The sequence below is a fragment of the Thermobia domestica genome, chromosome 1 (genome assembly GCF_964235325.1).
Source record: "Thermobia domestica chromosome 1, izTheDome1.hap1.1, whole genome shotgun sequence".
NCBI classification, from domain to species: Eukaryota; Metazoa; Arthropoda; class Insecta; order Zygentoma; family Lepismatidae; genus Thermobia; species Thermobia domestica.
Window position 1 is genome coordinate 160052678 of NC_137454.1, and position 14541 is coordinate 160067218.

At 35.1% G+C, this 14541-nt stretch overlaps 1 protein-coding gene across 1 annotated transcript in view; it reads right to left on the reverse strand.

Moving 5' to 3' along the window:
* Positions 1–12969, reverse strand: part of LOC145690345 (uncharacterized) — a 69792-nt gene extending 56823 nt beyond the window's left edge. Inside the window, exons 1-2 of the mRNA XM_081765157.1 lie at positions 12825–12969; positions 9360–9471 (exon numbers count right to left, since the gene is read on the reverse strand). Of these exons, the coding sequence (XP_081621283.1) occupies positions 9360–9452 (93 nt within the window). The 5' untranslated portion in view covers positions 9453–9471; positions 12825–12969. The remainder of the gene's footprint in view (positions 1–9359; positions 9472–12824) is intronic.
* Between the last annotated feature and the right edge of the window lie 1572 nt (positions 12970–14541).

The window sequence follows — 14541 nt, forward strand, 5'->3', positions numbered from 1 at the left end:
TTCTCTCTAAGGAATACAAAATAATCTCTAAACTTTTATCGTAAGAAAGCTAAAACATATTTAGGAGTCTTGGTCCATCTCTTATAAAATTTCTGATCATTTTCAAAGATTTCTACTTGAAATCATACTAACATACGAAAATACCACAGTTTCACAATATATGAAATACAGTATAAACATTTTAAAAGAAAAAACACTAATAATGAATCTAAACAATATGTTAAGGATCCATAGGTTCAATTTGCAATCATTTCTCAATATATAAAGACTAGTTGAACATATAGATTACGTAACAACATAGACGTGTTCAGTTGAACTGGACAGAATGTTATCAAAGAAATACGCACCCATGAGATCATACATTAGTATTCATGGGTTGAACCAAAATGTGTATGATTATGCCAAATATTTTACATTTTTCATTCCCTTTAACTTCCTTTAAAAAATCTCGATGGCATAAAATCTTATCATAAAATTCTACGCATGATACGTCTTTCATATTGTACAAGACCAGTAGTAATAATTTGACAGTTTTTGCGTTCATCTTGTTTCTGTCATCTGCCCATTCGCGATTGAGATTGACACAGAAATGTAGCGGTTTACGTTGAATATAACAACACTTTATCAACAAAGTCGTCTTAGATTTTTCTCCAATCCGAAAAAGCGGGTGGTTTTTCATGATTAAGAGATGACTAAGCGGGGAACGAATATAAGACCTGAAAATCTTGTGGTATCCGCTAAAATTAGGTAATGTGGCAACCCAAACGTTGGCGGTGTTGTTTTGAAACACTCTATATAAAATAATGCACCACGTTATTCTAAATTGATGCAAAACTCTTACGTTTTTAAAACCTACATTATTCGTCCAGGAAGCAATCTGCCTCCACCAAACGACGCTTCTGAATCCGCTAGTGTGTGGATTCATCATAATGTAAAAACCAACTGTATAGAACATATGGTACACTGTATATTCACTGTCGAGGAAATAGATTTATTTCCGTTTTTCACCTTCATTAACCTTAGTGATGATTTCAAGGTTTCCCCCGCGTAGTCTTATCATACGTTCAAGATTCAAGCCCGATCTGGAAAATTGTCTGGGATTAACTAATGCCCGAAATTTTAGGGAAAATGGAAGACTGGGAAATTTCGCTGTGTTTGGTCAAGTGCTTGGCTTGCAATTCTGTGTGCTGATATTTATGAAAAAATCAATAACGATAAGGTGTTCTTCGCAAGAATACTTTACTCAGGAAAATAATTAAGACAATAATATAAAAAATATATTTTAAGTATAGAAAATGAGCATAAGCATTTTAGGAAGTTAAGATTAGACTTTTCTTAACTTCTCAATAAACACACACACCATTCTTAAAAATATCCAGAAATTATGGTAATCCTACCCCGGGAGATTTTGAATACACGGGGGGTGAAAGTAGCAAAAATACTGGTAAACAACGGTGAACATGATCAGAGATATGTTTGTGGGGAAATATTCCTCCTAAACAACCCCTGAAATCACCACTGATTTGACTAACATTTATTTTACTGAAAGGCTAAAGGGGGAGTTTGCACCCAAAGCATCATCATATCTGATTGCGGCAATGTGTGAACTAGTGGCCGTTAAGAGAAAGCAAACACGACAGAAGATAATACATTTGGCTTAAAAATAAAATTTTGCTATAACATTTTAGCAACACCGTGCGTGATTAATATGGTTGAGGTGTATACTATATCGTATGAAGAGCAAATTACCCTATTTGTACGTTTAAGACCGTATCTCTGGCAACACTAATACACTAGCTGTTAGCAAATAACAAACAAGAGATAAAATTCAGGGAAAAGTGAACGCTTTCTGTGTGTGGGGGGGAGGGGACGAAAAAGCAATCCCTTTGTGCACGCTTTCTTTTCTCCTCACAAGTACAACTTTGCAATAACTTATCAGATAAAAAAAGTTGTTTGACTAGTTTGGCTGCAAGAAGGAATCATTGGAAAGGTGAAGGAACCGAACTGTCCATCACTACTTTTGATAATACCCGAAACTTCGATAATACTCGGAATTTCGATAATACCCGAAACTTCGATAATACTCGAAATTTCGATAATTCCCGAAACTTCGATAATACTCGAAATTTCGATAATACCCGAAACTTCGATAATACTCAAAATTTCGATAATACCCGAAACTTCGATAATACTCGAAATTTCGATAATACCCGAAACTTCGATAATACTCGAAATTTCGATAATACCCGAAACTTCGATAATACTCGAAATTTCGATAATACCCGAAACTTCGATAATTTCAAATACTCGAAAGGTTTCGAGTAACCGATGACAACTCGATAAATTTTCAGTCCCGAAATTCGATAGGTCCTCAGCCTTATCGAACACCCCTAGGTTCGGCTCGATATGAATGAGCTGTGAGCCGAGCCGTTCGAGCTGTTGACAACCATAAACCCAAGCCGAGCAGTATTGAACATCTTTGGCCGGCGCCGTATAACTTTTAACAACTTTTCGCTCGAGTCCGAATACTTATTCCTCCGGAACTCAAACCCAGAACCTCGTGACCGATGTTTTTGCCTCCTGAAGACTTTTCGAAGACCGAGATCTACAGTCAACTAGTTTTCATTATTCAGATACAAACCGCCTACCTTTCATGGTTATACACGGTATTGTTCTGATAATAATAATAATAATAATAATAATAATAATAATAATAATAATAATAATAATAATAATAATAATAATAATAATAATAATAATAATAATATAAGAAGTAGTAGTAGGAGTAGCATAATTGATAATTATTTTGTCTCTGTAGGATACTTGAAAAGAGTACTTGGAACTACACACAGGGTTTAGCTCGAATTGGCTCATTTTGACTCGACTCGACTCGAAACGGCCCAAATTCGAATCGAGTTGTACAAAATTTTCGTATCGAGCTGAAAAATGTCTGTTTCGAGACGAGTCGAGTTTCAAAGAAAACTCTCTCGTGCCCATCCGTAGCAGATACTCATTTTTTTTTTCGCAAAAAATCGGATCCCCACTACCCCCTTAGGATATGTTTTATAATAAAAGCTATGTGATACCATCCCAGTTTGGATTAAGACCTAAGCCAAAAGTCATTTCATTTGACTTTTCAATTTGGCCGTGATGGTTAAGCACACATAATTACATTCAAATTTTTATTATAATAATTTATATATTACAGTAATTCAAAAATTATTATTTCCAGTATTTAGCTCCTCTAAAAGCTCACACGCTGATTCTCAAAAGCCAAGTAGTAGTATAAGTCCTATTGCTTTTATTACGATTACAAATATCAATATCCAAAAATGCCTGAAGTTCTTTTTTCACTTAAATATACTCATCTCAAGTAAGTAAATAGAAACAAAAGAAAAAGGAAAGGAAATGAAAGCCATGCAAGTAAAACGTAGACAAATTCATCAGTATTCAGAAGATGCTGTCTATAATGCAGAGAGTCGGTGGATCAGAGTGAGCCATGGTGAGTGGTGGGTTACAGTGGGTCATGATGGGTGGTGGGTCTCAGTAGGTCACATGCTGTTGACCCACGACCCAATGACCAACTCCATCTCTAGTATGAAACACTGTGACCTTGAACAATTACTATTACCAATATTAGGATTAATTGCATTTTATTCTCACTCACAAAGTTTTTATTTAAATCCCTATCTTTCGCACCAATTTATAAAATTCCGTCCATATGCCCCTACGGTTACCAGAAATGTCTAAATATTTCTAAGTTAAAGAAAGATACATATCCCTACAGTAGACAACACTTATATTCACTGTAGTTAGTTACCATACAGTGAGCCAGCTAAACTAATTTTTGGCAACCAATTAGTGATTAGCGCGCTGTTGTCAAACCTGCGATGAGTGTTTCAGAGGATGAGTGTTTTATAATGATGAGGCACTCACTAAGATTATTTAATACGTTATAACAATACATAAATACGTGACATTAATTATAAAATTATCTTAGCATGCGTGTTATTGATAATCGTATTAATTGTTATTACGGGTAAAAGCAGATCTGAAAAGGTATGGGTATGGTAGGTAGCGGCATGAGGTCGCGCCGTCCCCTTGCCTATCTTTGCCCATTGTAATTTTTAGGAACTGGAGGGACGCCGTACATATTTTTTCAAGGTCGGAGGACGGTATCTCCCCGCGTCCCCCCTCACTTTTACTCTTAATTATTATAAATAAATATTAATAATGTAAGTATATTCTATTTGGTTCGGATGTTCATGTATTCACCATCTAGTTCATAACCTTTCAGAGTTTAATAACATTGTTTTACTATTACAAGGAGTTCCTTATATATATATATATATATATATATATATATATATATATATATATATATATATATATATATATATATATATATATATACTTACCTAAAGTTTTCTCTTTGGACTCACAAAAATTTGCTCACCACTGTGCTAGGATATAGGGTATATATTTTCACTGAAATTTGTTAGTAATTATGAAAACACGAAATAAATTCTTCAATATCCTGCTATTTTGAAAACTCAAATATATATATATATAAAGCAGTTCGTACATTGTCAGAGCCGTAGCTAAAGAGGGGGCAAGAAGAGCGGTCGCACCGGGCGCTGATAGTAAGGGGCGAGGAACAAGCAAGAAAGAAAAAGCGCTGGAAATGAGTAAATGACGAGTCATTCCAAAAACTTATTGGTGTCCTATTAAATCAATATGTTTATCAGTTTGCAAAAAAAAAAAAAAAAAAAAAAAAAAAAAAAAAAAAAAAAAAGATTTAAAAAAATTTTTTACTCGCTCCGCTTGCAATTCGAACGTTTCAATAAGAGTGATTGCAAGTTTTAACTTATTACTTAAAAAATGTATTGTATATGATTTTTTAATAACGATGTGATATACAAGGTAGGGTGTAATAATATCTTATAGCGGAGGAGCGTTTTCAAAATCGGAAACGGTCCAAGTTTGAAATACGTGTTCGGCATTGCGATGGTGATGAATTTGCTTAGTTAATCATAATTTTTTACTCAATCAGATTAACCACGATGGTGAGAATGAAGATATGAAAATGAGAGTAGCGAAGAGACATGCAAGTTGCTGTTTGCGCAGGAACATTAACCAGTTGAGAATGCTCGAAGAGTATTGCCAGAACTAACTTAGAACGAATTATTTTTTTCCGAAATTTATATGAAATTTAATAATTAATTTATTTGTTTAAATTCGATAGATAATACACTTACATATTTGGAACCTGCGTATTAGGGGATCTATTGAATTAGCTATATAGAGCTGTCACATTTTTATCACCGTATATATACTGAAAATGCAGATATAACCAGTGGCCATCGGTTATTATTTAGTACCAAAATGTTCACCATTCTCTTAGGTATTGATCAACACCAATATCATCTCACTATCACTTAAGGTTCCCGAGATATGGCTCCTTAAATCTACCGAAATCGGAACTTCTTCCAATATCTTGTAAACGGTAAGAGTGACGGAAAAAATGTCATCATTTCTTTCAGGTAGTTTTTGATGCTCTATGGAATGGACGACTCAAAATTGAAAAAAAAAAAAAAAAAAAAAAAAAAATCAGATATCAGACACACAGACATAGAGAATTCAGTAACCAACTATTTAAATTCGTTGAAAATGAAGGTAAACAAGGGGAATAATAACATTTTTGAAGTTGAAGCAGTTGTAGAATAGGAGCTTAAGGGTCATAACTAAACCCAGCGAATTTCGTCTTTTTCAAAGACGGATCACTATCAGTGATTTTTTTTAAATTCCACTGACATATGAAATGCTTCCAATTTGAAGGAATTTGTTATGATTTCTCCATCAACTACTTGTATCGCCAGGATATTTCTTCTCTGCATACCTATCTATCTAGTTGTGTATTGTTTTAATTATGTGGATACATAACACACTCTTTATTTATTTATTGAACAGATTCCCAGATACAGCATAACTTTGCCATTTTACACAGGGATAGCTAACAAAAGAAACTAAAAAAACAAGACAACAATAACAACAACATAGAAAAAAGAGTGTAAGAGTAAAACTATTCCGTCAAAGCTCGTTTAATTGCTCTTTCAAACACTGGGTAGCTCGAAAAAATGTCCACATCAGTTGTTACTTGATTATAACAGTTTGGTATTCTATAAAAAAGAGACCTCTGTATAACAGCCAACCTAGAACGGGCAAGATATGTATGTGCGTTAGTGTATACCAGACTAGAAATAACTCCCTCGTGTGTATAGCATACGCGCCTTTGGGGTGGGAGGCCCAGGTTCGATTCTCAGCGGAAATTCATGTGGTCCGGATCCCACGTTAAGCTGTAGATCCACGTCTCATACAGCCTTGCTGCTGAACGGGACACTAAACTCAGATATCTAATCCAACCCAATAAAACGAGAATCAGATAGCCTATTATACTTATTTCAAAGCGAAATAGTGTTATGATTTCCATTGGTTATTCCTTGCAATTTGCAGTCACTTCGAATAAGCATACAGGTAATTTTATGAACTACAACTTGGGAAAATATGTGTATCTATTTTAACTAATTAGTTCATTATCCAATCATTTGTCTCTTTTTCTTATAAGCATTACTAGAATATTTATTTAAAACATAATGCAGGCAGAGAAACAAAGAAAAATTAATAAAAAGTACGATAAATAAAATAATAAATAATAACTATTCTTGTTTTTAAAGTCAGATTTTTTTTTTTTACAAAGTAACTCTCGGTAAAAGAAATGTTTTAAAAAATAACACGCCTTGAAAATGAAACAAAACAAAGAAAACCACAAAACAAATATATATTTACAATAATATTATGGAAAATTTCCTACTTTAAAATCAGACAAAATTAACATGAACGAAACATAATAGCTTCAATGAATCTGTAAGTATTGCAGCAGGTAAGAAATATGACAATTATTTGAGCTGACTTTCATAATTCTCTTCGTTGGCTTTTGCTCCTCGTAACTTAACGTTACTCATTACAAACGGATACACAAAAGTTTCTCAAAGAAGTGTTACTCCACGTAGAGTTGATGAGAGTTTGACATTAGACACCGGAATCGTATTGGCTAAAAAGGTCGAAAAATTTAGGGGTGTGGCTGTGAATCAAATTAAGAACTTTGTTTATGTCTTTTGACGCCAACTAGAGACCCGATGACCACGTGAGCAGGTAGGGAGAACTAAACTTCCTTATCCTTTGCTTCTGCTTTATTGTCAATCTTCGGTTTTCTTTAAAACTGGTATTCATAGATGGCACCTGTTGGTGAAAGTCATCTCCTTTTAGAAGAAAGAGCTACTACATGTGTTTGTCAAAATAATTTATTGGGGGGTAATCTTTGTGTATAAGCACTACTTGAACTCGCTGAATGATCACCCTGTCCCTTACTCGTACCTTTATATTACTGGCAACCCTGAAACCAATTTAAAAGACGGTATCCTTTTGGTAATATATCTGGTTCCACAAGTAGGAAAGAATAAAAGCGGATGTCAATATGATTTATTGGGGGGTAGTTTTTGGCTGCTCATCTTGTACCCCCCGGTAATGCATGGGCAGCTTCAACTGTGGGCAGCACACCGAGACCGAAACTAGTCTCGATCTCGATCTTAACTCGAATTTGAGACCGAGGAGTGCTTTTCGAAATCGAGACGTGACCGAAACTCTGTCTCGTCTCGATACAATTCTGTGGATGGTATCAAGACAGAGACTACTCAGTCTCGTCTCGATACCATCTCTAGTGTTTTCTATGACATACATAATATACTGTAGTGGTATGTATAGTTTGTATACTGTAGTGCGTATGTATGGAGAAAATGTATTCGAATAATAAAATTTGGGTCCCCGGTTAACACGAATTCTTTTAACACGAACTCCTGATTTTTCAGTCCCTTGGAATTCGTGTTAACGAGGGTTAACTGTAGTTCGAACTAAAATTTAACGAAAAATTTATGTGTTTGTGCAATAACTTAATACCTGCCTAAGTGAAAGCAATTTTCTAGGTCAATTGTCGGACAAATTCATTTAAGTATCTAGGAGAAGTTTTGTAAGTGAAAAGAAGATTTAAACATCGAAAGGATTTTTTCATCTTGACTAGCACGCGCTTACAGGTAAGATTTTCTTCCTGCTTTATGTGCGATGTAGCATCTTTAAACAAGATTTATAGACTGATTAGGTCAGAAAGCAAGTAATCCGGACATTGTATTAGCATGTAGCTCCTTCTCACATAGCTGTTGATGCGAAGCGTTAAGACTGAAGATTCGAAGGTAGCTGTAGCTGACGTCTCAGAAAACGCATGCTAGATTGACGAATAATTCGGGTGATCATGGTGGTCAAGCAGTTGACATTATACAGCCATTTCATGGACTTACAACCTATTGTCGGCTGAAACATGGTATTTAAGCTTCGCGACGTGGCACTAACATATGAAGGCGTAAGATTTAATTACGCCTCTAGTACCTCAGTGGCAATGCATGTTAACAGCTGGCTCCTCACTCAACGAGACCGTAAGGAAGTTCCTACGATTCCGACAATAACCAGCAAATACATCTCAGGACTCAGTCATACTTGCGCCAAATTGTCAATCGACAATGAACACCCCAGTCAAATTTCTCGTTCACGTCACCACAGCAAAGAAGCTCGTGCATCTTATTAATGTTAAGGGACGTTAGAGGTGCAAATTTTAGTATAGTCTACTTAGGTAATTTATCCTAAATCAGGCTATGTTGTGAAACACTACATCTCCTTTAGATAACCACACAATCCTACTGTTCTCAAAGTTTAGTGTCGACACCCGCTTCGAACGGGTCTTTAAAATAAACGGATTGTAATTAAGAGTCCCTATCACTGCGAAATTAAAATACCGCTAATTTTACAGTAATTATGGGATATCTTCAAAATAGATAAAAGATAATCGAAAAGGGATCAAGACCTCCCTAGACGATGTTATTTTGCATGAGGTACCGTTATCACGAGTCACCTAGTAGCTTTCCGTTTGCAGTTATTTAGAAACGCGAAAATAAATGCCAATTTTCTAAATGGCTAGAAATCGAAAGCAGATAAATGAGTCGTAATAACGGTATCTCACGCAAAATAATATTGTCTAGGGAGATCTTGTTCCACTTTTCGATTATCTTTCATCTATTTGAAAATATCGCATAATTACTGTAAAATTAGCGGTATTTTAATTTCGTAGTGATGAGGCCTCCGCGCGTCCTCCTAAATACTTTAATATATTTTGTTCATTAGTGTATAGTAACAAATATAATGCTTTAAATTAATTTTAAAACTAATGAAATTTTCTTTTGAAATAATTCACCTACCGAACCTTCCCGAGAACTGAGAAAAGAATCAGTTTCTTCAGACTCTGCGGCTGGATCCTCCTCTTGGATTAGAAGTTGTTTTGAGTTAGCCATTTGAAGGTAAGTTAATACTCTGAAAACAAAACAAATGCCATTCAATTTTTACAAAACGTTTTTATTAACATAGCGTATTAAATGATATGGTTTCTATATATGACAATTGCGTAAAATTCAAGATGCAGGATATCATTTCTATGTGTCCTCAAATACTTCCCCATTCCCCACTTAGATTGTAGCTTTGGTTATACACTCTGTTTCAAAAAGAATATACGTATTTCGAATGCATATATTTATTAAACTTTAAGACATACGAATATGAAATTTTACACATATATTTGTGAACCTCTCAAGTCCAAATTACGGTTCAAAGTTTAAATTACAGATGTTCAATATGTCCTCCATCAGCGACACGAACAATATCACATCGATACTCAAATTCCTTCCATACTCGGGCAAGCATGTCCTGCGTCACTGATGTTATGGTAGTACGCATCCGGTTCTTCAACTCATCCAGGTTCTGTGGGAGTGGTGGTACATAAACGTTGTCTTTAACGAAACCCCACAGGAAGAAGTCTCAGGGTGACAAATCCGGTGACCGTGAAGGCCAGCTGAGACATGTTAAGTCGCCAGCTCCTTGACGACCAATCCAACAGTTCGGTAGAGTTTCATTCAGATATTCACGCACTTGGCGACTCCAGTGAGGGGTTGCCCCGTCTTGTTGAAAAATGAAGTTGTCTTTGTGCAGCCTCGGAAGCAACCAGTTTTGTAACATAGCGAGGTATTGCTGAGTGTTAACCGTGTTTCCATTAAAAGAATTGGCCGTAAACAGATGATCGGGATATCGCACAAAACACATTGACTTTGGGCGAATCTCGTATATGTTCAATGACTGCATGTGAGTTCTGTAGCCCCTAAATTCGAATTTGTTGATTAATTTGTTTATTGTATTATTATCTACCCCATTTATGCTCCAGTTACTGTTACTTGTTTCTGCGAATCACCATATGTTCAAATCATTTGTAATAGGAGCAGTGAATCGTATTTGCTTTAAGCTATAATTATTTGAGATCTGCATCTATAGTTAAGCATCTACATCTAGAATATAAATAACATGTTCTTCCACAAATTGCATTTCGTATCTCCCCCAAATCTATCGACTGCTCCGGAGCCGGTACTGTGACTTGCAGTGAGCCTTGGTAATCTATCTCGTTTATTTCTATACTCACCGTCGCTGACGCGCCTTCTCCCAGCTATCGCTCTGACCCCGTATTAGGCTCCTGCCCTGACTCTTTTAGATAGCATACTTGCTTTCTACTGGCAACCTAGCACAAGTTAGTCCGTGTTTTATCCACTATAATTTTTATGCGGTGCAGTTTTATAATACAGATCCACATATTGTAAAATGTACTGAAAACTTTGGGTAAGTCTTTAATTTGCTCATTTTATGTCGAGAACAGAACCTAACGAACCCCTGTGGGGCTTCTGACCCGTTGCTACTCCTATTGCTACTCCTACACCTACTACTACTTATACTATGGATTCATATAGTAAAACTGCACGTTTCATGCCACACGTGCACACTGTATTTATTCTCATGATTACATCAAAGTTACAAACAACGTACCGTTATCACTACCAAGTGAACAAGAGTCACTGCCAAGTGATTTGGGGGAGAAATTAACTAAGGCCTTTCTTCGGATGTTCTTCCACTGCTAATTAAATCCGAATCTCTGTACTGAAAGTTTAATGAAAATTGTGATCATAATATAAATCTGCAAGAGGATAGCAAGTCCTGTGCATATGCTAAATTAGGTGCTATTAGTTCAACATATATTGTTAAACTTTCAATTTTTCAGATCGAAAGAGCAGGGTTGGTTGGTTTAAACCAAGGTGATTTAAAGCAGCTGGTTTTTTGAAAAAAAAAAAAAATTGGTATAAACCAAAAATCGAAAAATGTTCGTAAAAGAATAAGTGTTCGCAAAATCTTTATGAACACATATTTGTGGGTTATCACTTTTCACTCCCGTTTATTATAGAATTATATTCAGACCTAAATTCCCCATTCATTACTCAAAGATATTAACCTAAAAAAGCAACTTTTGTTTTTTATAAGTTTATGAATAGTTCTTTTGTGATTTTTTATAGTTTGTTATTATTGTTATGGAATTGCAATCAAAGGAAAATTCTAAATATTGTTTTGGTAATAGTATACACGAGAACCCCCTGATCTGCGTTTCTTCTGTGTTCTATTACCACTTCTACATGAAATACCATAAATTTTCTACGTACTGCAATAGTAAGAAGTATCCATGTGCACAAGACATGCGTTAAATCCTCCCACCCCACACACACACATAGTCATAGATAAAGTACAAGGGCACTATACATGCAGATATAAAGTACAGGTACGTTCTTTTTTATTTTCGTATCAGTCGATAAGTAAATAAAAGTCGCTTTGTTACCCCCTTTGTAAGTTCGTACATACTCAATGAATAATCCCTAAAAGTATGAGCGTCCTGCTTTTTCGGGAACTGATGCAGCTTCATGTATACTATATCCATTGTTTAATTTAATAATGTTTACTGTTGATAAAATACATTGAAATGCCGTACTTTTTTGGAAGGGGGGTCATATAAACCTCACGAGAGGCATTTATTGAAATCAGAAGTATCTTTGGTATCTAGACCCAAAGTGGACTCAAATAATTCGTATCATTATTCACTTTTCATACTGATATGCAAATTAAGTCGTCGTATTTCTTTAACTTGAACTAATAAAAGTCGTAGTGAACTAACTTGGACTAAGTTCTTCTGCACTCTGCAGTATTTTGAAATTGTCCATATATAATTCTGTATACTGGTTTCACTTCTGCAACTGTTTATTTTTTGTCCTGAAATGACTCTTGATAATTATAAAAAACAAGTATGTAAAGATCAGTACATGGTGTTTTTTTTTTTTTTTTTTTTTTTTTATCAGGAATCCTTCATGAGTGAGTCGGCAGACGTATCGCATTTAGTATTCCCAATTAGTCCCGGTTTCGAGTTCAAATGGAGGACAATTTCTCTCGGATGTACGCCGAAAAGCCGCTAGGATTCCCCTTTAAGCTTATGTGGCCCCTTCCAGCATATCAATAATAACACAAAGGCGACACAAACTTATTTCTGTCCATATGTGATATAAATACACAGAGCAATTTATTTAAACCAAAAAAAAAAAACTTGGTTTAAAACAAAAAAACTGGTTTCTTGGTTTTTTCAATAAAAATCGTGGTTTTTGTCAACCGTTGTAAAGAGTTAAACACCACATAACAACAGAATAAATTGTGTGGCTAATGTGTTGTAAACTCTGTCCTTGAAATTATTATTTTTTCAGTTTTATTTATGTTCTTGGATTTCTTCTAGTAAAGTTTAGCAAGGATAAACTTACTTGTCAAACAGAGAACATCTTCATGTCGAGAACCATAAGTCTGAGTAGCCTATTTTCAAGAAAAAATGTATTTCTGTAGTGTTGTGTATTGTATTGAATAAAGTTTACAATTGCTGTTGATAAGTTGTTTACAAGGATAATCAACTTCCGCTTTTTCCCCTTCAGTATGTAACGAATTCAGGGACATTTTAAATGGGAGTTGAAATGGTTTTGAAATCACTCTCCGCTGTGATTAGGACTACCTACCCTAGTATAAGGCCTAACTAAACATGATCATATTTTTTATCTATTTTGTGTCAAAGATTCTATTACACCGCTCAAGTTTACAACAATTCGTCAATTTTTTTAAAAAAATATTCACCTTTCTTGCTTTATATGATTTCTTATGACATTCTTCACTCGTATATTCGTCCCGTGTGCTCAAACAATTGCGTATACATTAATAATATGCGTGCAAACTGATATGTCATAAAGAGATTATTCATGTGAGAAACACAGACCAATCTATGCTAAAATACAACTATAAGTAAGAATTTCATCTATTCCGCGTCAAACCAAAGCCACGGGTCAATATCGAGTTATGACCATATGCAGTAGAGGGGGTGGAAAATGACGGAGGATATGCACAAAAGCAATTATTTATAGAAAAGTTCTTATGTGTACTAATTGAAAGCCTTTTATTTAGAGGTGAGGTGATTTTGAATTTTACGTCTCGTTCAGCAGCGAGGCTATATGAGACGTGAACCTACTGATTAACGTGGAATCCGAACCACATGAGCTCCCGCCGGAAGCCTTTTATTTAGAGTGATGAGTCTTCCTCCTTCTTGATTAGTGCAGTTATAGCACTTTCAGCTATGTAGATAAACATGAAAATTTCTATGCAACGTTTTAATATGACAACATTTATAATATTAACATTAACATACTAATTTAGTCATAAAACTAATGAAATTTCGAGATTATATTTATTTTAGAAATTTGATAGTGATTTGTTATTTTTCAGAACGAAATTATCAAAGATACTTAATGTAAATCATTTTCAAAGTTGTTTTGGAGGTATTTTACGATGATTATTTTCTTGTAGTGCCAACACTATAGGTATACGCTTATCGTTTGTAGTGCGACTAAAGACGATCACACTTTTTTTTATGTTCCTACGAATTATATATATGTGTGAGATGACGAATAGTACTGTTGTGTGGTACTTGAAAGACGTGACGTCACCTGAACAATATTGAGCATCAAGAAAAGCAAATATCTACCAAATTTCTGGTTACACGTGAAAGGAATGCACATGAAATTCAGAAGGGTTTGTGGTATCGTACCGTTACCAGGTAGACCAAGCATTTAGCAGTGGTTGTGAGTTAGCTGGGAAAGAATGATGGTGGGCAACCTCGTACGACAAAACATCTACACCAACTGCAACTATTTGGAATGTTGACGACTTCACAATGAACGTTGACAATTAGAAAGTAATGCATTCCTTTCTCGAATTATTGCAATTAACGAGACGTGAGCTAAATCTGACAGATCAAAATTAAAGATAATGATCCACGATAATGCAACAACATTGGAATTGGCAAGGTTTCGAAGATCCACACTTATTCACCTCATACTAGTCTCTGCTTCTACGATTCGTTTTCAAAAACAAAAAACAAAAACAAGAGATTATTGTCTGATCATTTTTAGACAAGAACACATAATGGGAAGCTATCAC